At 61.6% G+C, this 23,143-nt stretch overlaps 1 protein-coding gene across 2 annotated transcripts in view; it reads right to left on the bottom strand.

The window, feature by feature from the left end:
- Positions 1 to 256: 256 nt before the first annotated feature.
- Positions 257 to 23,143, bottom strand: part of Scarb1 (scavenger receptor class B member 1) — a 56,026-nt gene continuing 33,139 nt past the window's right edge. The window contains exons 6-13 of one of the 2 annotated variants that reach the window (XM_078039362.1): positions 22,500 to 22,615; positions 20,416 to 20,582; positions 15,781 to 15,899; positions 12,282 to 12,355; positions 7,434 to 7,485; positions 6,604 to 6,750; positions 3,685 to 3,810; positions 257 to 1,042 (exon numbers count right to left, since the gene is read on the bottom strand). In XM_078039362.1, the coding sequence (XP_077895488.1) occupies positions 3,685 to 3,810; positions 6,604 to 6,750; positions 7,434 to 7,485; positions 12,282 to 12,355; positions 15,781 to 15,899; positions 20,416 to 20,582; positions 22,500 to 22,615 (801 nt within the window). In that variant the 3' untranslated portion in view covers positions 257 to 1,042. The remainder of the gene's footprint in view (positions 1,043 to 3,684; positions 3,811 to 6,603; positions 6,751 to 7,433; positions 7,486 to 12,281; positions 12,356 to 15,780; positions 15,900 to 20,415; positions 20,583 to 22,499; positions 22,616 to 23,143) is intronic. The other variant, XM_078039363.1, reaches the window with a different exon arrangement.

The raw sequence follows: 23,143 nt of genomic DNA on the forward strand, positions 1-23,143 counted from the left end.
GGCCCCTCCTCCTGCTGCCCCTCCTACCCAACCTGGGCCAGCCGAGAGCCAGGACCGTGGGGCTGCTGTGCTCTGGGCACTGGCCCTGGGCACAGACCAATGGGTGAAGGTGCTGGCCACGGGGACCCTGAGGGGATGGCAGGCCGCAGGACAACAGCAGCAGAGGCCGGCAGCGCCTGGCCCCTGCCAGAGAGCAGTCCTGGGCAGGACCAGCCCCAGCACTGGCCCGGCCCCGGCCGCACACCCAGACACAGGCTCGGTTCTTACAAAGTTTATTGCTTCCACAGTGAGTCAGCAGTAAAATACGACAAACCCATTTCTCTTCCAGTAGAAAAGGGGCCTGGGCTGTCCCTGGGACCAGGGGCACTACGGGTCCCGGGGCCTTCCCACCTCCCCCCGGGCACCTGGAGCTGGGGACCCGGGCGGCTGGGGTAGGCCGCAGCCACCCAGCCAGGGAGTGGCCGGCTCAGCATACAGGACAATGGGGGTCAGGGACGAGGGCCGGACCCTCGCCCGGGGCCGCTGTGACGGGGCAGGGCGCTGGGAGCCTGGCAGGGCGCCCTCTGCCCTTTGTTCCTGAGGCCCACTCAAAGCCGCTCCAGCCCGGGCCAGGCCCAGGGGCCGCAGCAAGGGGCAGGACCAGGCCCTGATGGCCTGGCTTTGGCACTAGAGGCCTGCAGGGGACAGGCCCGTCCTCCATGGCTGGGGCCACGCTGGCTGCAGGGAGCCGGGAGCAGAAGGTGGTGGCCATCCTCTCCCAAGAGAGGGCTAATGTCCACGGCGCCTGTGGCCAGGCCACAGGTCACCTGGAGAGAAGGTTCCTGATGGCTTCCTGGCGGCCTCTCCCATCCCTGGCGCAGCTCCGTCCCTGAGTGTGTCTGCGCGCCTGGGCACGCGGGGTGCAGGGTGCGGCCGGCGGGGCTCAGGCCGTGGGGCTGGGGGGCCGTCCGCTGGGGGAGTCCTGGAGGAGCGGGGCGCAGGGGCTGGGGGGCCGGGTGGGCTGAGCCACCGGGTGGGGCTGGCCCCCATCACCTTTGCTGCCCTGTGGAGAGAGGGGGAGCTGGGTCACCATCCCTGCCACCAGCCCGGCCGGCCTAGCCCGCCCGCAGCCCACACAGAGCCCCTTCCCATTGCCCAAGGTGACACCGACGCTCGGAGGCTGGACACGTCACCAAGGCCCTCCCTGGCTCATTGCCCCACCTGCCCCACCCCCACCCCTCTCAGAGACAGGGAAACTGAGCCCCGGAGAGACCTGACCACTGCAGGGAGAGGGCTGTCCACTGGCAGCCTGGATGTGGCCTCTGCCCCACAGACACGCACAGCCTCAAGGCAGCACTGCACCGGGCAGTTGTCCCCAACAGACAGGAAGGGACCCTGCAGACCACGCTGACAGCCCCCAGCCTCGGATAAGCTGGCAAAGCCACACACGTCCAGTGTTGGGGGGAAAGTCCTGGCCAGGGCGGGGGCAGCGGGACTTGAACGGAGAGACAGAGGACACAGAAAAGCACGAGATAGAACAGAGGTCGAGGGACTTGGGATGAGAGTTTATCTAGGTTCACACTCAAAAGTTGGAGTTAGCCAGGCACAATGGTGGCCCTCGCCTGCGGTCCCAGCGGCTCGGGAGGCTGAGGCAGGAGGATCGCGAGTTCAAAGCCAGCCTCAGCAAAAGTGAGGCCCTAAGCAACTCAGTGAGACCCCTGTCTCCAAATAAATAAAAAACAGGGCTGGGGACGTGGCTCAGTGGCCGAGTGCCCCCAGAGTTCAATCCCTGAACCAAAAAAAAAAAAGTTTGAGTTAAGAAGTTAAGAAGAAGAGGACAGTGATGATAGGACAGGCCCCGACCCAGGCCTCCCTACCCTGAGGACAGCGGGAACCCCACCCCCTGCTGCTGACCAGGGCCCAGCTCACCACCCCCAGGGGCCTGCCCTGTTCCTCCCCGTGGGCAGACCTAGGGCTTCCTGCGGGAGCCGGTCCTCCCCAGGACGGAAAGTGTCCCTTAGGAGGAAAGGGGACCCCGTCTTGGGGACCTTGCAGCCCTGGAGCCAGCATGTGAAGCAGGTCCCTCCAACTTCCCCCTCTCCTCCCCCGCCTGGGGGGGCAATGAGAAGGTGGGGAGGGGCCAGGGGTTCCCAGGAGGGCCCCCTCCCCGTGCCCCCCCTTAGAAGCTCTGCAGGGCCTTCCGGTTCTTATTCATTTAAAAACCCCCTTTGGGCTGGTGGAGGCCATTTCCCCTTGTCTCCAGCAAGGCGGCCTCCTGGGGCCACCCATCCCCAGGTGCAGGGCAAAGTGGGGAGTCCCCTGCCAGGTCTGTTAGGGTGGAGGCCCCCAGCAGCTGCCAGCCCAGGCTGAGGCCTAGACACCCAGGAGGGGCCGGATGTCCTGGGGACAGGCTGCCCTTGGAGGGCAGGGGGTGGCTGGAGGGCTGGGTTCTGTGGGAGGGAGACCCCAGGTGTGTCTTGCCCCACTGGGGGGTGCCTAGGTTCTGTCCAGGGGTGCCGACACGGGGACCTCCCTACCCCCTCCCCAGGCTAAGACTGACTGACTGCCACCTCGGCCTGTCCCCGGGGACACCAGACACGCTTCTGCTGGGGGCTGGGGGGCAGGGACACCACCCAATGTGCCCAGCTCACAGGTCTCCCAGTGGGGTCCTTGGCGGGATCCTCGGGAGGCGGGCAGGAGAGGGGCCTGGCCAGGATGCTCATCCCCCACAGCAGGGAGCCCTCCTCAGGACACCCGCTGGACAAGAGCAGGCCCCGCCCACTGTCTACCCGCTGTTCCCAGGTGGGCAGAGGGGCCGCAGGCCTGGCCGGGACACAGCGTCCTCCCTCCTGCCAACCTGAGGCCCTGCCGCCGCTGCCCACTCCCCTTGACTTCCTCCTCTGGCCCAGTTCCTGGCCTTGGCAACGGAAGCCCGCTGGCAATGACCACTGGCGGAGGCGAGAGCACCCCGCACACCCAGGTGGGCAGCGACGGAGACCCAGAGGTCTGGCCAAGGCTGGTGCGAGGGCGGCACATTTCCCAGAAACTAAAATAGCCGCTGTCCCCGGGCAGATGCATGACTCACCCTGGCCCAGCCCAAGGCAAGCCCAGGGCCTTTGGCTCTTCCCCTCAAGACCTGGCCCCGGGAGCCCCGGGCACTGCCTGCTCCTCCCAGGCCGAGCTTCTGGGTGAAAACCAGGGAGCCCTGAACGCCGAATTCAGGTGCGTCTCCTGCAGGTGTTGATCTGAGCATGTCCCCAACTGCAAGGTCACTCACTGGCTGCTGGGCTGGAACCCACCTGTACTGGGCTTCCTGTTTCTTATTTGTGCTCAATCTGGTGACCTGTCCGGCAGAAGCAGTCCTGGATATATACAGCTGGTGCTCAATGGATGCCTCCTTTGTTCTTGATTAGTCTTACCAGGCTTAGGCCAATGTGTCTCAAACAGGGGTCCCTGAACCTTCAAGATGCCCCCAGGGTCCATTAAAATGCAGACCTCCAGCCCAGGAGGCCGCCCCAGGAGGCTCTGGCCCTCCAGGCACCCCTGGGAAGAGGTTCAGGAGCAGCCGGCCTCGCCTGGACCTTGCCTTCCTACTGTGACCTCGAAACTGACACAGAGCAGCCCACAGCCACTGGGGATCAAAGAAACCGCACTGCAGAGAGCTCCCTGGACTGGCCCCTGGGAGGGGCTTTACCTGGTACCCACCTAGAGTCTTGCTTCTTGCAGCACAACGTTGGGAGGAGGCGTCATCAGGGATTCAGAGTAGGCCTGAATGGCCTCCTTATCCTTTGAGCCCTTTTTACTACCACTCCAAAATAAATAGCATTTGTCCTAGAAGACAACCAAGCTAATTTATAGTCCACGTCGGCCCAGCCGCGAGGGTCGCGCTCCGCTCTGTGTTTCCCAAAGCAAACAGGGGACAGGAGGGGTGTGGGGTTTTAGGATCTAGCAGCTCTTTCCAGCCGGAGGAGGCTGAGACCAGAGGAGGCTGAGACCAGAGGAGGCTAAGACCAGAGGAGGCCGAGATGGGAGGAGGCTGAGACCAGAGGAGGCTAAGACCAGAGGAGGCTGAGACCAGAGGAGGCTGAGACCAGAGGAGGCTAAGACCAGAGGAGGCTGAGATGGGAGGAGGCTGAGACCAAAGGAAGCTGAGACCAGAGGAGGCTGAGATGGGAGGAGGCTGAGACCAGAAGAAGCTGAGACGGGGAGCTGTGGCTGCTCCTAGACCAGAAGCCCACTCTGAGGATGGCCAAGCCTGGTCCAAGAGGTCCGGCACATTATTTAATGTGCCACTGGGCAGGGGGTGGCGAGGCCGATGGCTGGTCTGGGGCCATTGTGTCTCCTTTGTGGCTCTGGTGCTGGGTTGGAACCAGGGCCTAGGGACGCTGAGGACAGGCCCCACCTGAGCTCCACTGGGACAGGGGCATTTTAAATCAAATGGACATAAGAGATTTTTCTGTTAAAATACTTAGGATTATTTTTTTTTTTTGCTCAGCAACAAAGACTTTAGAAAACTCTCTCCACAGAGACACGGGAACACACGGAGCTCGCCGGAGTGCAATTTAGAAACTCAGGACACATAAAGACAGGTAAGGCCTGAGCCGCCAAGGCAAAGCACAGCTGATGGACACGCGTCCCTCATCCGGCCTCTGGCGAAGCCGTGGGAAGAGGCCCCACAGAAGCCGGACGAGGAAACCTCTCGTGGATGGGGCGGGGCGCTGATCTGGGGACAGGGAGGACCTTCCCGCTGAGTCTCGTCACCCTCTTGCCTGACTGGGACAGAGACAGGGGCCAGCGGACCAGGGCCCCTGCTGTCCCAGCCCCTCAGAGGCTGGGTGTCCTTGAAGCACACTGTGACATCTGTCTGCAGGGAGCTTTGCCCCTGGTCACCACAGTAACCTGGGACACGCTGGGCACTCACTTTGCTAGGCAAGGGACAACCAGCTGGGCCTCGGCTCCGGGCAGCAAGGGAGAGGGAGTGGCCGGGGGGCGCTTGGGAACCGCTCCCCAAGGCCAGAGGCAGAAGGGACGTGGGCCCCGGTTAGAGTGGGAAAGGCCCACGGAGAGCAAGAGTCCAGGGAGCAAGCAAGCAGGGGACAGAGCTTCCCAGGGGCAGAGAGAAACTGGCTGGCACGGGGTCCCCAGGCCCTCAGGAAGCCTCGGGTCAACTCAGGTGTGCCCCTGGGGGGCCTTTCCAGACGCCTGCCTGGCCTGCCTGAGAGCAGCAGCCCCCATCCATCTCGGCTGCTCACCCATCTGCCCTGTGCCCCGCAACCTGAGACCGCCCTGCTGACCCAGATCTGTGGGACAGACTATGTGTTCTGGTCTGTTCTGAATCCCCGCCACCTGTGCCCAGCACAGCCCTCAAATAAGTGTCTCAGCAGATGTGTGCGAGCAAATGCCACGAAAAACAAACTGGTCACAGGGTGGCACACACCTGTGATCCCAGCGGCTGGGGAGGCCGAGGCAGGAGGATTGCAAGTCACGAAGGCCAGCCTCAGCAACTTAGCAAGGCCCTAGCAACTTAGTGAGACCCCATCTCACAATAAAAATAAAAAGGGCCGGGGACGTGGCTCAGGGGTAAAGCACCCTGGCTTCAATCTCCAGCACCCGCCGCAGATCTTCCCCTCTGCCCTCTCCTGATACAAGCTGCTCCCAATCTTGCTCGCTGGTTCCCTGCTCCTGACCCTCCTGGCCCAGGACCTGTTTGCCACTCAGGTGACAAAGTGACTCCTCTTTAAAAAACCCCAAGTTACCTGCCCGTGTGCTCTCTCAGACACCATCTCCTGTCCCTCCCAGCCCCAGCCACCTGGGCCCTGCCCGACCCCTCACTGTGCCTGCCCTGTTGCTGGCCCAGGGTCTTTGCACTGGCCCTCCCTCCAACTGTAGCACTTTCTGGGTGCTGTGCACTTGCATCTAAGCTTGGATTCCAACACTCCACAGGCCTTTCCTCTCTGTATTTGTCCTACCTCCTTGGACAGGGGTGTTCAGTCTGGGAGCCACATGCAGTGGCTACAGACCTTTCAAACAGGGTGAGCCGAATGGAGAGCTGCTCTAAGTGTGAAAGACACACTGGATTTCAAAGATTTGGGGAAAAAATTTGCAAAAATTCCTATATCTTTCCTGTTGGTTCTTATTGCAACAATAACATTTCGGACATATTCGAGTTAAATTCAGATGTGTCTTTGACATTCCGAGGCTGAGAAACCTGCACACACTGACGTGGCTGGTGTCACAGTTCAGCTCCACAGCAGGGGCTCTGGCCGGTCACTTTCTCTATGACCCTCTATCTTTGGTAAAATTATCTCTTCTCATATTAACCTAGCTCTCTCCTGTCTCCCGCCTCAGGAGTGCCAGCCTGGTTGCCCCCCGAGCGGGGACCTGGACGCCCTGGCCTAGCAGCCTGGCATTCACAGGTGCCCACCTGCTGAATGAGAGCCGGGCCTCACCCCCCCCCCAACGCCCGCTGCGGCCCCGGGGAGGTCCCAGGCCACCAGGAGGCAGAGCAGAGGCTGCGCAGGGTGAGAGAGATGCGAGGAGGTGGCAGAGTGAAGGGTGAGGGCGGATCAACCCGATGCCCGGCCCAGCCCGGGTGCAAACCCGGGGCCTCGCGCAGTCACCTACCTGGCTCCGCGCCTGGTAGATGATGGGGACGAGCAGCAGCGCACCGCCCAGGGCCAGCAGCGCATACTGGGCGTATTGCATCACCTTGGGCATCAGCACCAGCTGTGTGTAGAACGTCTGCAACGGCTTGCCCTCCATGGCCCCGCTCTGCGGAAGGGCACACAGCTGGGCCCACGCGGCCGTCCCGCAGCCCTGCGCCCTCGCCCGCCCACCAGGGTCCAGGCGCCCACCTTCCCTTGGTGCGCTCGGTGAGACTACATTTCCCAGAAGACCTTGCAGGGCCTGAACCATGTGATCACAGCCTTACCAATGGCAGGCAGACCTGGCCCACGAGCCCCTCCCACGTGGCCGCCCTATCTTAACCTGACCAATGAGGAGCCGGGGTCTGAGAGCCTCCGGGGGCGGGGCCACGAGCGGAAAGCACGTGGCGCCCAGGGGCTGTGTGGTTTGGACCAGAGCTGCAGTGACCTTGACCTTAAACTTGACCTATCCCTCCAGGCCACTAGCAATCTGGGTGAGGCTAGAAATAACGTAACAAAACAAAATAATGTAACTTAACAAAATTAAATTAAAAAATGAAAAACCCATAAGGAATATTAAAAAGCTTGGAGAGAAGAAAAGTTAAAGGAAAAATTTGACTTCCTTGAAAAACCAGCTACCCTTCTTCTCCCCGTGGAAGTGGGCACAGCAGTCACAAAATCACCTTACACCCCGCCCACCTCATGGTCCTTGCAACCCACTGGCATGGACATAAGGTCTAGGGACGGTCCCGTCCCCTGGCCCAGCCCTGCCCTCCCCCAGGGTTCCGACCTGCGGCTGCGTAGCCTTACCTCTCCAAACCACATCAGTGGCAGCACCACAGGCTGGATCTTCCCGGTTTGTCTGGAAGTGAGACAGAGCAGGTGAGTTGTGACAGGGTGCGGTACACAGATGTGGGCGGGGACGGTGGCTCCAGGGTCAGGAGGGATGTGGTTCTGGGCCACTCAACCGCTAGGCTGACGGGACTTAGCTGATTCCCCTTTTAGAACCCCAATTTTATTCAGGTTTGTGATGCTCCCAGGTAAAGGACTGTTTCTGTCTCTCTTGCTGAGAGCAGGGAGGGCCATGTGACCAAATTCTGGTTGTTGGGATGTTCACAGAAGCATTATGTAGAGTAGCTGGGAGGAAAACACTTTCTGTTCTCCCTTTCAGATGTGTGAAATGCAGATGCAATAGCTGGAGCTCTGGCAGCCCTTTAGACCACTTAGACCACCTTGAAGATGGAAACCGCGTGTTAGGAAAATGGATCAAAATGAGGGGATGAACTTGGACCATGAATGTCTCGGGCTGTCATAGCACCCCAGGACGTCTGCCTCCCAACGTCCTCCAGAAGACTGAATGGATAACAGTAAAGCTTTGTCCTGTTTGAGTCACAGCTGTTGTGTCTCCTGCTCTCTCAGCCAAACCTAATCCACCAACAACCTCATGACCAGCAGGACACTCTTCAGTAACTGCCCTGAAGGTGCCCAGTGTTGCTTGGAACAGCAAACCCAGGACGACAGGGACGGCCTGAATGTCCCCGAGGACCCTGGGCCTCCTCCAGGGCATCTCTGTGCAGTGAACACTGCAGAATGTCCGACAGGGAGGGACGGGGTCCTCACAGGCCACCGAGGAGCGCGTCTGAGACGCGTCAGGCATGATAAGCAAGCTGCGGAAATGATCCAGGACTCCTAGAGAAACCCCCGGCAGCATCTGCATCTCTGGCAACACGTAGTGAATGTAAATAAGCAGGGGACGCAGGGCAGGGGTTCCGCAGGTGACAGGGGACAGCGCACGGGAAGCTCCACTTAGGAAGAGAGTGACCTTGAAACGTGTGCCACCGTAACAAGTAACAAAATGCCAAAGGGGCAGTAAAGGGCTGACCGACATGACCTCACCCGGGGTCAGGGTCAACAGTGGGGTCTGTGGACAGTCTGCGCCCCGGACGTGCTGTGACAAGGACCGGCACCTTCGCTCAGCACTCTTCCTCCCGCACCCACCGCCTGCCGACCACGAGAGGACGTCAGACCCATCCCCACAGAGGTCCCCACGGCATCGAGAACAAGGAGACTGAGCCCAGTGGTCAGGAGGCTGAGGCAGGAGGAGGGCAAGTTCGAGGCCAGCCTCAGCAACTTGGCAAGACCCTTAGCAACTTGGTGAGACCCTGTCTCAAAATAAAAAATAAAAAGGGCTGGGACGTGGCCCAGTGGGTAAGCACCCTGGGTGCAATCCCCATACTACTGCTACTACTAATAATAATAATAAAATGGCATCGGAGCAGAACTCAAGGGGAAACTAAGGAGCAGCGTGGATCCTGGTCCACCCAGGGTACGACAGGACACTAGGGCAGGACACAGATGTTCTGTAATACATCTGTAACTTTTCCATAAATCTAAGACTATTCTAAAATTTCCAGTTTATTTTTAAAGGAGTAACAAAACTCCGGGGAAGAGGCATTGCTGGTGCAGATCTGGCCGGAGAGCTCCTGCGTGGGGTTCAAGGGCCCAGGGGACAGGAGCCCGCTGGCCTGGCCCCAGAGAAGGTCCAGCTGAGCTCTGAACCCGCCACCCCCCCCCACACACACACACGCCCTCGGCCTGTTGCGGCCGGTGGACAAGGTGGTCACGCGGGATCGGCAGCCAGGCTCCCACCCAGCAGGCACAGAGCGAGCGGGGCCCCTACACGCCACGTGGACAGGGGTCCCCGGCCAGCATGAGGCTGCAAAACGTGGGTGGCCCTTCGCCCTTTGTGCCCTGTCCCTGTCTCTGCAGAATGGGGTGGGCAGGAGCAGCCACCGGCAGTAAGCCGAGGGAGCAAGGCTGACTGGCACGCGGCCCGTGAAGGCGCGGAGCAAGCGCACAGTGATGTCGACGTCCTGTGTGTGCGGGTCTGGGCTCCCGACCCTGCAGCTGTGCCCACGTGCCTGGGTAGTCTGTCCCTCCCTCCAAGCCAGTTCTTTCTGTCCAGCACCCAGGCCCGCGTTCTCCCTTCCCCACCCACCAGAAGTCCACACGTTCAGCAGTTCACAGGGGAGACCGTGCAGCCCACAGCCCCAGGATGAATCCCAGCTCTGCCTCTGTGAGCTGTGCCACCTCAGACAGCTCTCTCAACCTCTCTGAACTCCACTCTCTTTCTTTATAAACAGGGAGTAACAGTGGTGAGAGTTAAAATACGTGGCTGTGGTGCGGCCCTCGGGCGCTAGAATACGTGCAGGTGTGCAGCAGTGCCTGCTTCTTGGTGTCAGGTGTCCTGATGATGGCTGTCATTCGCCTGTACCCAGAGGAACCCTTCACTCCTCCGTCCCCACCTGTGTGGTCCCTGTTCCTGGGGCCGGCACCACCCTCACCACAGAAGGGCGTCTGCAGGGTCCTCCCTGCTCCTTGATTCCGGGATCCAAGCCCTGCCCAGGCCCTGGGGGCTGGGGCCATCTCAAGGGTGCCTGAGCCCCAGTCCCCAGGCCTGTGCAGACGCGCCCTCGAGGGACTCCGCGGAGGTGTCTGGCTGAGCACCTCAACACGGGGTGATCCTGGGTTAGAGGGCAGGAGGTCAGGGGCCGGGGACTGGAAGATGCCACCCAGCACAGTGGGTCTGAGGATCAGGGCTTGAGGTGGAGGTCATGGGCCGAGGACCTTGGGTGCCTCTCTCTAGAGGCCCCCAGAGCCCCTGGGATGAACAGGCCCTGCCCATCCTGCCCTCAGCCCAGAGGCCCCTTCCAAACCCTGTCAGGTGACCCGTGTGTGCTGTTCCAAGCCGCCAGACTGCTACGGTGGCCGTGGGCATCTGCTACAGTGGCCGCGGGCGCCCGCCACCCCACGGCGTCTCTCCTTGTCACAGGAGCTTGTTGTCACTGCTGCTGAGTCAGAGCAGTGAGCAGGTGGCCAGGGACCCGAGGTCCCCGTCCTGGGCCTGCTTGGGAAGGAAGGGGTTGCGCTTGCAGCCGCAGGGGACACGCAGGCCCAGCCCAGCCCAGTGTCCTTAGGACCCAGTGCAGCTTCCCAGTGGGTGGGTGGGCTTGCATGTGCCACCTTCAGAGAAGGCCACAGAGACGCTGTGGGGACAGAGGGAAGGTGGCTTAGGGCACAGCGTCTGCCCCTCCGAAGCCTTTGGGAGAACCCACGGGACTGAGTGTGGGTGCCTCGCACTGTCCCTGTGCCCGCCCAGGGGGCAGGCAGCACAGCGGTTCCTGGTGGCCGCTGTCTCTGGGCCCCTCCCGTGGTCACCCCTCCCAGCCCTCTGGCGGCAAGACACCTGGGGTTGAGGCCACCTGCGGTTGAGTCACCTCCACTGAGACACCTTGCTGGATTCAGGGGAGGTGGGACGGGGCCCGCCAGCCTGGCGGCAGCCCCCAACCTCCATCAGCGCCCAGGCCCCCAGCCACTGGTACTGGGTGGCGACTGGCCAAACCCCAGACCCAGACCCAGCCTCCTGGCTCCTTGGCCAAGGTCCCCACCTGGCCCAGTGGGTCTATTGTGCACCGGGGGTCCCTCCAGGACACCCCAGCAGTCAGGCCCAGCAGTCAGGAGCCCCGTGGACAGGCCAGGCATTTACCAACCCAGACAGACGCTCACATTCCTGCCGCCCAGGAATCTCCCAGGAGAATCTTCCAAACAGAGCCACTTCAAATATGCTGCAGAACAGGCCCCGACACGAAGCCGCGCTGCACCGCCTCCGGCCCATCCAACTCGGCATCGGGAGTGCCGGTGGGGACAGGGACTGGGACAGTGACAGGGACAGGGACACGGCGTTGGTGCCTCAGGCGCTGCAGGAATGTGAGCCAGCACAAAGGCATTCAGTTCCCACAAATGGTGACCCAGGTGACTGGTGTCCCGAGGCCGACTCCTGCACACAGACCCGGGGGAGGCACACGTCTACACCGAAACTGGACGGGCCACACGTAGCCCCGCGCGTCCAGCCCATTTCACACCTGGGAGGGCCTGGCCCTGAGAAGCACTGAACCACCCCAGGACACAGTGAGCCTGAGGACCGGGTGCCACACACAGGCCACTGCATGAGACTCTGTGTGTGAGGGGCCAAAACAAGGCCGTCCGCAGGGACAGGAGCAGACCATGGTGGCCAGGGGCCGGGGGAGGGGACAGGGGCTGCTGGTGGGGCAGAGTTCCTTTAGGAGTGGTGGGAACATCCTGGAGTCCACTGTGGCCCCTAGAATACACCACCAAGCGCTCGGCTGCACGCTTTCCCAGGGTGAGTCTCGTGGTGGGGGATTCTGTCTCCATAAAGCTCTTATTAAAAAAAATCAGTGCGCAAGCCGGACACAGTGGCCCACACCTGTGAGCCCAGCAACTGGAGGCTGAGGCAGGAGGACGGCCAGTTCAAGTCCAACCCAGAGACTTAGCAGGGCCTAGGGACTTAGCCAGACCTGCCTCAAACAGCAGTTTTAAAAAGGGGCCGCAGATGCCCATCTGTTGTGCACCCGGGGCTGGGCTCCATCCCTGGGACCCGGTTAAAAGGAAAGAGCATCAGTGCTCAAAACCTCCTCTGGGAACAGATTTAAGATCAACACTTTGCCCGCCTCCCCCAGGACGGGCAGGACGGGACCCCGGCAGGCACCCTCCCATCCACACCCTGCTCCTGGGACAGGTCCCTGGGGTCCCAGACCCTGACGGCTCAGCCTGCAGCTCCAGCCCCCGGCGTCCACTCACCCGATGCCTTTGATGGACTTGACGTAGATGCTCAGCTGCAGCTTCACAGAGCAGTTCATGGGGATCCCCGTGACCTGTGGAGAGCACACAGTGAGGACATGTCCCCGGGTTAGGTCGGTGGCGGCGACTTGGTGGCAACTTAGAACAAAGCAGCCCGCACCGGAAAGCATATCCATCAGATGCCGGCCGAAACGCCTGTCAATCAGCAGGACCCCCTGGCCCATCCTGGAGTTCAGCCAACTCCCCTGACCAACTCCAAGGGGGCAAGGGACCCTAGAGACACCTTTTCCTGTCCCAAGCCCTTCCCTTCCTGCTGTAAGCCCCATAAAAGTCCAGTCCGGTCGAGCTTCCATGCGGTTTCTCCTCAGACCCTTCCCCTGTCCCCTCTGTGGGTCTGATGGAGTTCCGCCTGGGAGTGACATCTCAATAAAGCCCCCCCACCGCCTGATCTGACACCCGGGGCCAGCCGCTGCCCGGGGGGCTTGCTGTCATCAACCTCGGGCGAGCAGCTGGCTGGGGGCCTCCCACCCTGTTCCAAACACTGATGGGGGCTTCCCAAACAGCCCTCGTGCCCATGACGTCAAGGTCCCCTTGGTAGAAGGGACCGTCACTGGGTGGAGGAGGCCTGACCCTTTCCATCTGTCACCTTAAGGCCCCAGATGGCGCGTCTGGGCTGCCCCCTCCCAACCCACACCCAGCCATGGGGGCAGCATCCTCTGGGTCCGCTCCCCACTTCTCCATCACCCAGAGGGAAAGCCTCGGCGAGGCCTGCGTCTCGGCTCTGCGACAGCAGGTGGGCCTCCCTCTCTGCAGAACTGGCCTCGGCCAGCACGGGGCAGCGACCACATTTCACACAGAGGCCAGGATGGCTGTCCCGTTTGGTTATACGGCGTCACCTCCTGGTTTTTGGCAGGCTCTCGTCACCTCCTGTTTGAAGCCGCACTGAAGGGCCCCTGTGTGCAGGGAGCCACTTTGTGCTGGGCACAGTGGCCACCGCTGTGACCCCAGCGGCTCAGGAGGCTGAGGCAGGAGGACTGCCAGTGCCCAAAGCCAGTCTCGGCAACTTAGCGAGACCCTGTCTCTAAATAAAATAGTTTTTTTTTTTTAAAAAAAGGGCTGGGGATGTGGCTCTGTGGTTAGGCGCCTCGGGTCCAATCCCTGGTACCAAAAAATGAAAACCCAAAACCTACAACAGTCCACTTTGTAAGTGAGCCACTGGTTCAGAAAGTCAACAGCTGAAGAAGTGCCACACACAGACTCCAACCAGGAAGGTGCTTCCAGAACAAAGGCAGGAAATAACAGAGGGAGAGGCCCAGGTTGGAGCCCGAGGGCCAGGCTGGACGGTAGGAGCTGACCCCCCAGCTCAGGGGTGGCAGAGGCGCCAGGTTCGGGTGGCAGGGAGGGCCATCCCCGCCTGCAGGAAAGGGCTCGCCTCCCCTCACAGCAGCTCCCGGGCCGTCCCCAGCCTGGGCAAGAGGGGCTCCCAAGCCTGGAACCAGGAGGGCCACGGGGGCACCCCAGGCCCACACCACCCTCCTCAGAGAGACCGCTGCTATCTGCAGCCTGGATTTCCAGAGGGGCCCTCCGTGGCCAGCTGCTGACCGGGGCTCACTGAGCCCCAACCACCTGCACAGCCCTCGGGGTGAAGCCGGCGCCTGCTCTCCCTCCGGGGCCCGAGCTTGGTGCTGCAGGGCAGGGGGCCGTGGGTGGCCGAGGTGCGCAGGCCTCTCAGGAAGCCCTTCCCCAGCTGTCACCACTCCCTGCCGGGGCGCGGGTGCGTCCTACGTGCCCACGAGGAGCCTCGGGGAGCCTGGGCCGCCTCCCCCACAGGCCCACTGTGTCCTCCTCTCAGTCGACCCTGGCTGAGTCCTGAGAGACCCCTAGTAAGTCCCCTGGGCCCTGGGAACCCGAGCGCCTGCCACCCCCGCACCCCCAGGGAACAGGAACGTGGGCCACCAGGGCCACCTGTCCCCGGCCTCACAGCCCAGCAGCCACTGGGGCTCTCCCGGCAGGTGCAGGGTCCACGGCCCACACCCACACCAGAGGTCCCACACGGCACCCCGCTGCTCCGGCCAGCAGGACCCAGCCTCAGGGGAGGTGCCGGCCCCGCAGCTGCCAAGACAGCCGGCCTCTCTCTGGCCTCCCAGCCTCTCTGGCCTCTCTACTCAGGGCCAAAAAAACCCCCTCACTCGCAGCCATCGGCGAGGGCAGGGGAGGCCGTGCTCAGGCGGGCTCTCGGGAAGCCAGCAGAGAGGAGCCAGAAGAGTGGAGTCAGTGGGGAGGAAGGACGCTGGGGCTGGGCCCGGGGCTCGGTCAGAGGCCAAGGAGGTCCATGGAGGAGCAGGAAGAAAAACGGGCAGAAGGGCATCTGGGAGGGCTCTGAGGGGGCAGGAGGGACAGCCTCCCTGCACCATGCCAGGCCAGGAAGGGCAGGGGGTGGGTCAGGGACAGCTGCACCCCAGGTCCCCCGACAGCATGGAGGAAGCGGAATCAGGCCAGGCATCCGTCAGCGGGCCAGCGGGTTAGGAAGAGCTGGTCCTTCCACACAGCAGGCTGCCGTGCGGCCTTACAGGAGGGACTCCCATCACCTGGGACCACACAGGTGACTGAGGGTGACCTGCCAAGTGACTGGGCCAGGCACAGACCCACAGTGTGCGGCCTCACTATGTGCAAAACCCGAGAACTTGGAACTCAGAAGAGAGCCAGGTGGTGTCCAGGGGCCGGGGCCAGGCCTGGGGACAGACTTTCAGACAGGAGGAGTCATTGGGCCATCGTCACAGGCCGTGTGACGTGGTGACTGAGCCAGAGTCGGTGAGCTGGGTACTTGAAAACCGCTACGAAGGGGGACCACGCGTGCCCTCAGCAGGAGTGAGCGCGAGGCCCAGCCACTCTGCCCCGTGTGCGCACACGGTGACATGGACGCCCTGGCCTCCTGTGACTTTTATGTCTCAACTTAAAAAATCACTTTTTTAAAAAAAGTCTTTGGGAGAGAACCTGAGTGTCCACTCCAGGAGCAGAAACCCACAGAATCTTCCAATGGGCAGCGGGGGCCTCCGAGTCTAGCTGGGTACATTGCAGGGGACAGAGACACCCGGGAGCCACAGGCCTGTCCTTGGGAGGGCACGGATCCCTCCTGGTCCCCACATGGGACGAGTCCCCGAGTCTGATTTATCTGCAGATGAGCCTGTCCCCAGCCGGTGTCTGGAGATCTTTATGGCACAGCCCGGCCACCTAGGGACTTGCAGAAGAAGCACAGGCTGATAAGTCCTAATTAATTTACGATCCCCGGGCCCTTTATAGACCCTTATAAAAGGGCAATAATATCCCTGACCTATGGAGCCGGGGTAAAGTAGGGACCTTTGGTGGCTCGACATTCTCCAAGTGCCACTGCCAAAGAACGCCAGGCCACCAGGCCGCCAGCCCCCAGCGATGGGTCAGCCCTGCACTGGGGCCACTCCCGAGAAACCACCCGCCCCAGCGTGTGGCGGACAGGGCTCACCGGGTGGACGTCCAGGAACAGGGAGTGCTCCTCCGGGTCAGGGTGCAGCCCGGCCACCGCTTCTGCCAGGACGGGGTCGGCATTGAGGAAGTGAGGCTGGGAGAGGAACAGGGGTGCACCTGGAAGGCAGAGGACACAGGGACATCAGAGCAGGACACGGTGGCTCGTCCAGAGGCCCTGAGCGGGGTCCAGGGTGCAGCCGGGAGGCAGAGCCGCAGTCTGCAGAGCTCGCCAGGGACGATGACCAAAGGCAGGGAGGAGCCCGAGGCCCAGGCACAGGGACGCAGCGAGGGACGAGCTCTGGACTGGAGGAGAGTGACATCAAAGAGGGGTGGCTTCCAACAGACGCCAGGCCAGGAAGGCAGGGAGCGGGCTCTGGGGACAGCAGCAGAAGCCAGCAGGGGTGGGGTGCCTGGGGAGCAGGTGCGTGAAGGAGGACCGCGGGGGACACGGGAAGGAGCGGGCCGGGCCTCTGCGCCAAGCTGAGTGCCTCTAGCGTCTCCGCAGGCCGCGCAGCAGGACCGGAGAGCTCAGGTGCCCACCTGGGCCCGCCACACACCTGCCCCCAGCAGCCCGGCTGAGGGGTGGCACGTCCTGGGTGAGCGGGGACAGCTGGCCGCACCCTCCAAGTGGAAATCCCCACACAGAAACGTGAGGCCGAACCCACCATCGACAACCCAACGGGCAGACGCCAGCCCACGCAGACGCGGCCACCGCCAGAGGAACAGAGTGGACAAGGAGCCTCCCCGGGTCCCAAGGCTCCAGAAGGGACAGATGCTCAGAGACAGAAGCAGACTGGCGGTTGCCTGGGGCTGGGGGACAGAGAGAGGGGTGACAGTTAATGGGCACAGGGTCTGCTTGGGGGAGTGACAGTGCTCTGGAATCAAAGAGGCAGTGACCCTGCGATAGCATGAACGGCCAAGATGCCCGTGAATCGCACACTTCAAAATGGTCTACGTGTGGTCCCAGGTCCCCCTCCTAGAGCCACCAGCCCTTCCTCCCCTGCCAGCGGTGACCCCGACTCGGGCCTACGTGCACCTCCCACCTCAGATCCTGGCCCCCACGGCTCTTCTCAAACCAGTCTGAGGTGAGAGCCAGGGTCATGTCGCCTGTCCTCCCCAAGTCCTTCTGCTCCCCTTCCCAGGTCACGCATTCTAGCCCGGCCCATCTCCACCTCCCGACACCCTGCCCTGCGCGCAGTGTGCTTCTCCGCACAGCTGCCGAGGCCTCCTGACTGTGTTTAAACCAGAGCTCTACACCGGAGCCGGAGCTGGTCAGCAAGGAAACGTCAGGCCAGGCGTCCTGGCCCACGCAACTGCAGAGGCTGAGGCAGGAGGATCACAAGTGTGAGGCCAGCCTCTGCAATTTAGCGAAACCCTAAGAATAAAAAATAAAGAGAGACGGGCACGGTGGTGCACCCCTATAATCCCAGAAGCCCGGGAGGCTGAGGCAGGAGGATCACAAATTTAAAACCAGCCTCAGAAATTTAGTGAGACCCTAAGCAACTCAGCAAGACCCTGTCTCTAAATAAAAATATTTTTTAACAAGGGCTGGGGAGTGGGAAGCTGTGCTACACGCCTGTAATCCCAGCAGCTTGGGAGGCCGAGACAGGAGGATCAACAAAGGCCTGGGGAGGAAGGGGTGCTCCACCAGGCCTCCAACCTGGGACACCAGCAGCCGAGCTATGCCCCCGCGGCCCTGGGCTCAGACGGCAAGCCCACGTGGCTGTGAATACCTGCACGCAGACGTGCGAGCCTGCCGGCCACTTCATTTCCAAACGCCCTGGAAGACACCAGCCCAGGCAATAAGCATAATTAATTTATAGCTTTATGGCACATCCAGCGATGTTATTGCCTTGGATAGAGATTAAGGAATGCTGTTGGGCAAGTCAGAGGCCCAGAGGCTTGAGATGAGGGAGTTCTGAGTCCAAGAAATTTCCAAGGCCTGGAAAGGGAAGCGTGTGGGTATTTTTTTAATCTTCAGATAAAATGCCAGAGAAACGCAGAGGCAGGTGCACCGAGCAGCACGTGCAAGAATGTTCTAGAAGCACCCCAGCCATGGTCAGAGAACTAGCCAGCAATCCCAGGAGCTCAGGAGGCTGAGGCAGGAGGATGGAAAACTCAAGGCCAGCCTCAGCAACTTAGGGAGGCTCTCTCAAAATTCTTTAAAAAGCGCTGGAGCTGGAGCTCAGTGATAAAGCACCTCTGGGTTTGATCCCACGTACCAAACACAACCGAGGCCCCACAGGAGCTGGGTGAACAGCGGAAGGGGCCGGGCGGTGAGCTGTGCTCCCACGGAGGAGCACCCTGTGGGTGTGCACCTGGTTGGCCACAGCAGCATGTGGTGGAAAAGCAAGGACAAGGGCACGTGCTTCGGGATCCACTCCCAGGAAGCCCAAGCCAGGCAGAGCTGGGTGTGCAGGGTAGGCCGGGCAGGGCGTGCCCTGACGGGAGGCTCAGCCGCCGGGCCGCTCGGCACCTGGCGTACCTCCACTTAGAGGAGGGAGTCGGTCCTGATGGGTGTCTGAGTCCTCCCGTGCCCCTGGGAGTCTGCTGTGGACATGCCGAGAGTCAGGGCCACCCTCTGCAGGGCCTGGCCCCAGTGCAGACCCTCCCCTGCTCTCCACCATTGCTTCCCTTGGTGCCAGCCTTCCCCGCAGAGCAGGAGGCCGAGCGTGAGATGCCAGCCTGGCCTCAGCCCAGCCCAGCCCTGGCTACAGGGACCAGTTCACAGCTGGACGCAAGGCTGACCAGTCAGAGCGACCCTGGGACCCTGGCTGCAGTAAGGAGGACCCGGGGCTTGGTCTCTGGTGGACTCCCAGCCGGCAGCCACTGGGGGTTCTGGAGCCAGCCCAGAGGACAGTCCAGCTGAGGCCTGGTGATGGGCAGCTTCTAGACAGGATTTGCCCTGGACTGTCAGTCACGCTGACCAAGTGCAAGTTTCCTTTTAGGCCCAGTGTCTGCCACTTGCCACCCAAGGTCTTGCAACCCTGCTCCCAGCAGGCGACTCCACCTTATAAGCAGAGATTCCCGGGGACACCCACAGTGAGACAGGCAGAGGACAGTGTCCAGGTGGATTGCACAGGCCCCAGGGCCAGGCCCTCTGCCCTGGCCTGCCTGAAACCGGGGATGCCATCCGGTCTCTTGATGACCCTCCCTCCTGACCCCGCTCAGTCCACCCTGCACAACCCCCTCCTCTAGCTGGAGGACGTGGTGGGAAGATGAGGTCAGCAAGACCTGGCCAGGCAGAGGGCCAGCTTCTTGTCCCACCAGCCCTGTGACCTCAGTCACACCTGCCTTGGGCCTCAGTTCCCCAAGAACAGGACCCACCCTCATGTCCAGATATTCAAACACAGTCTGAGTGGACACTACCTGCTGGGCACAGCCCTGGAAACCGAGAGACCAGGTGGACAGAAGGCCAGGGTGCAGGGAGCCCGCAGAGCGCCCACAGCCCAGCTGAGGAGGCCATTGGGGACAGTGTGCAACAAACCCGGGAGGAGCAGCCAGAGACGAGGGGTCGACTGGGGAGTGGCCGGCGACCACTTGAGGACAGGGTGTGGGAGCAGGGCTGGCTACCAGGCAGAGGAGGGACGCAGAGCCCCGCTGGGCACAGGGTCTGGCCTTGGCTGCACCCAGAGGGCAAGGCCTGTGCTGTCCAGGGGTCCTGGCGGGGCCCAGGGCAGGGCCTTCCAATGGGGCCCAGTGGCCTCCATGAAGTGTCCACCATGGCGGTCACCAGGCCACGTGGCTGGGCGTCTGACCTGCAGCCAGTGTGGTACCAGGAGAGCGTTTTCAATCTTACGTCAATTAAATTAGTTCCAACAGCCACAGGAGGTGCAGGGACTGGCGGGCAGGACCAGGAGGCCAGAGGCCAGATGGGTGGGCGAGAGGAAGGGCCCCGGGCTGTGTGGGGGCGAAACCACCTGGGTTTGCACACAGGGTGAGGGGTGAGGAGGGATCGAGCTGACACCCAAGCAGTTGAGCAACTGAGGTGGGCGCGCCACGGAGATGGGCCCAGGTCCCGAGGCAGCAAGGGCGACCCAGGACATTGTGCCAGCATCAGTGATCATGTCCGACACCCGGACACCTCCGACACCTCGGAACAAGAGGGTTTTGCATAACAGTGGGCCCGCGCCAGCTCCTCGGGAAACCAGGACGAGGTGAAGGGTCCTTCCCACCAAGCCTCGCTCTCGGGCGCAAACGGGCGAGGGAGGCAGATCTTGGCCTCAACCCCGGTGCCCACGCCTACAGACAACCTGGCTCTGGGGTAGCCTCGAGGGTCCTGAAAACTAGCAGAGGGGGCCAGAGGGGCAGGACCTTGCTGGCGTCTGGAGGAAGGGCCGTGAGTGGAGGAACACGGGCCCCTCCAGGAGCAGGGGGGGCAAAGAACCGACAGCACTACCAGCTGGCCAGGACCTTGACCGTGGCCGGCTGGACCGTGACAGGCCTCTGATCACAGACTGTGAGGTGACAGGTCTGTGCTGCCCTAAGCCACGGGCTGATCTGCCACTTCCTGTTATCATCAGCCCTGCTCCCTATCTGCAGGCCTAATAGGATTATCAGAGGACAGAGGCCAGAGATCAGGCAGATAAGCCCCTCTCCCACCCACCTCCTGCCCTCCACCCAGGACACCTACCGAACCTGCAGGTGCTGACGTTCTGAATGCCGGACTCCAGGCACGGGCAGAAGCCTTCGTTGGGCGGGTAGACTGACCCGTTGGCAAATAAGGTTTTGGGGGCCACGAAGCGATAGGTGGGGATGCCCTGAAACATCCCCGGCTCCTGGTAGATGAGCTTCATGGACCTGCAGGGGGCAGAAGGGGCAGATGACCCCAGAGCCCCTGGCGGCCCCCTACCTGACACAGGTCGCCCCAGGGAGCCGTCTCGCCCACCTGAACGGCCCCCTCCTGGGGCCACACCTGGTGGCCTCTCACCCAGGGAAATGCAGTGTGGCCTCCCTGCCCAGGCCAGTCCACTGTCCACAACCACACAAACTTTAAATCAGAAACTGAATATAAGCCGGGCGCCATTGTGCACGCCTGTCATCCCAGCGGCTCGGGAGGCTGAGGCAGGAGGATCGTGAGTCCAAAGCCAGCCTCAGCCACAGCGAGGTGCTAAGCAGCTCGGTGGGACCTTGTCTCTAAATAAATACAACATAGGGCTGAGGACGTGGCTCAGGAGTCAATGGCCCTGAGTTCAATCCCTGATAACCGCCCCCCTCCCCCCCCCCCCAAAAAAAAAAAAAACCGAATCAGTGCCACACATCCGAGAGCTCGGCCGACCATGGATGGAAAGCCAAGCCGAGAACTGACTCATCCTGTGTTCACGGGACGGCCCCAGGTCAGCCAGTCCCACCTGGTCCATGGAGAAGGTCCTGGTTTTGATAACAGAGGTCACATAATGTCCCTTCTCTGAGAAAACACCCTGGGTACTCAGGTGCCAAGGGGCACTCGGTCTGCACCCTGCGCTCAGCGGTGGAGGGCGAAGATAACCCGAGGGGAGGTGGCACATGGCACAGCAGCTGGAGTGGCAGAGAAAGAGCTGGGGCACCTGGGCCTGTGGTGGGAACCCGTCCATCAGCGCCCGGTGCTGAAGGTGGACCCCAGGGGTGGCGCTACTGGGAGGTGCTGGAACCCTCAAGGGGCGGGGCCTAGTGGGAGTCTCCAGGCCATTGGGGGTGTGCCCTGACCTTGGGACCCCAGATTCTTCCTCTTTCTCTCTTTAGTTCCCGGGCCATGAGGTGGGAGTCTTGCTCTGTCACACACAGTGCTGCCTCGTCACAGGGCTGACCCTCCATGGACTGCAGCTTCCCCAACGGTGACCCAAATAGACCTCTTCCCTTTCCAGAGTGATTAACTGGCACATTTGTTGCAGTGACGGAGAGCTGGCCAACCGCTGGGGAAGGGTAGACGGGTAACTCGCACTTTCTTGCAACTTTTCTCGTTTAAGATTCCAGCCGGGCGTGGTGGTTTTGATAACCACCTACAATCCCAGCAACTCAGAAGTCTACGGCAGGAGGACCCCAAGTTCGAGGTCAGCCTGAACCACTGAGCAAGACCCCTTCTCAAAGAATAAAAAGGCCTGCAGGGACAGCTCGGGGGAGAGCGCCCCCTGGGCTGGGTCCCGGGTACTGCAGCGTGTTCTATTGGGGCCTGTGGTGTAGCTCAGGGGTACAGCGCGCGCCCAGCACACGAGGCTCTTGGTGCAATACCCAGCCCACAAAAAAATAAATAAATAAAATTCTAATTTTTTTCTTAGCTTTCTTTAGCTGTAGGTGGACATAGTACCTTTATTTACTTTTATGTGATGTTGAGGATCGAACCCAGAGCCTACCTGGGCTAGCGAGTGCTCGGCTGCTGAGCCCCAGCCCAGCCCTGAGGTTCTATTTTTAAAGCAGCCACACAAGCCCAGCAAAAGCACTCTACTGTGACATTCTGTGCACTGGCCTGAGTCCCCTGACAGGAAGTGACCACCCAGGGCACAGGGACTGTGTCCTTCTTGCCATCCCGTCCCACACCTGGTGCGGAGCAGGGCTCCTTGGTGTGACAGGAGGCAGAGAGTCAAGGGTGCCCTCGTGAATTCCCAGAGTGGCCGGGACGGGCCAGCAGATCTGGCAGCACCTGGAAAAGGGCCGTAGGAGGCCACAGCTGTCCTCAGCCCACAGCCGGGGCCGCTGGACAGCTGCAGAGCAGGGGACACAGGGCCAGAGGAGCGGGGTTACCTGCAAGCCTCAGGGCTATAGAACTCCAGCGAGGACTCGGGGGTCATGAAGGGCGCCCACATTTGCCCGGAAGTTCCATTGATCATGTTGCACTGATCCGAATGCCAGAAGTTGACCTGTGAGGAGCGAGGTTGGACCGGCCACTCAGACAGCCGCGGGGAGCACTCCGGAGGTGCACACTGCACCGGCCCCAGCCCAGGCACGGCCACTCGGGCCCCAGGGCCGACCACACCCTCACAGATGCTGACCACATAACTCTGCTGGGGACCCGGTGACATCCTCTGTGCAACGTGCCCGCCCCCCGCCTCTCCCTGCCCCAGTGGAAGTGGACAGACGTCTCGTAAAGACAGGCAAATGGAGGAACATGGCCGCCCGTTCAAGATCCTAATGGGGCGGCCCGGACTCTCCCGGGAACAAGGCTCGGACCCAAACCAGCCACTCAGTCCCCACCCTCTGGACAACTGGAAATCCCTCCCCCGTGTGCTCGCCCATGTTGTAGATTGAAAAAAAAAACAATCACAAAGGATGTTCACGGCATTCATGAGCCATGGTTATCCCGCCACCAGGACCCGAGTCTCTGCGGCGGTCACCAGGGGGACCACTGAAATCACAGGCCAAAGCTGCAGGACCTGCGCAGGAGATGA

This window comes from Ictidomys tridecemlineatus, chromosome 2 (assembly GCF_052094955.1).
Source record: "Ictidomys tridecemlineatus isolate mIctTri1 chromosome 2, mIctTri1.hap1, whole genome shotgun sequence".
NCBI lineage: Eukaryota > Metazoa > Chordata > Mammalia > Rodentia > Sciuridae > Ictidomys > Ictidomys tridecemlineatus.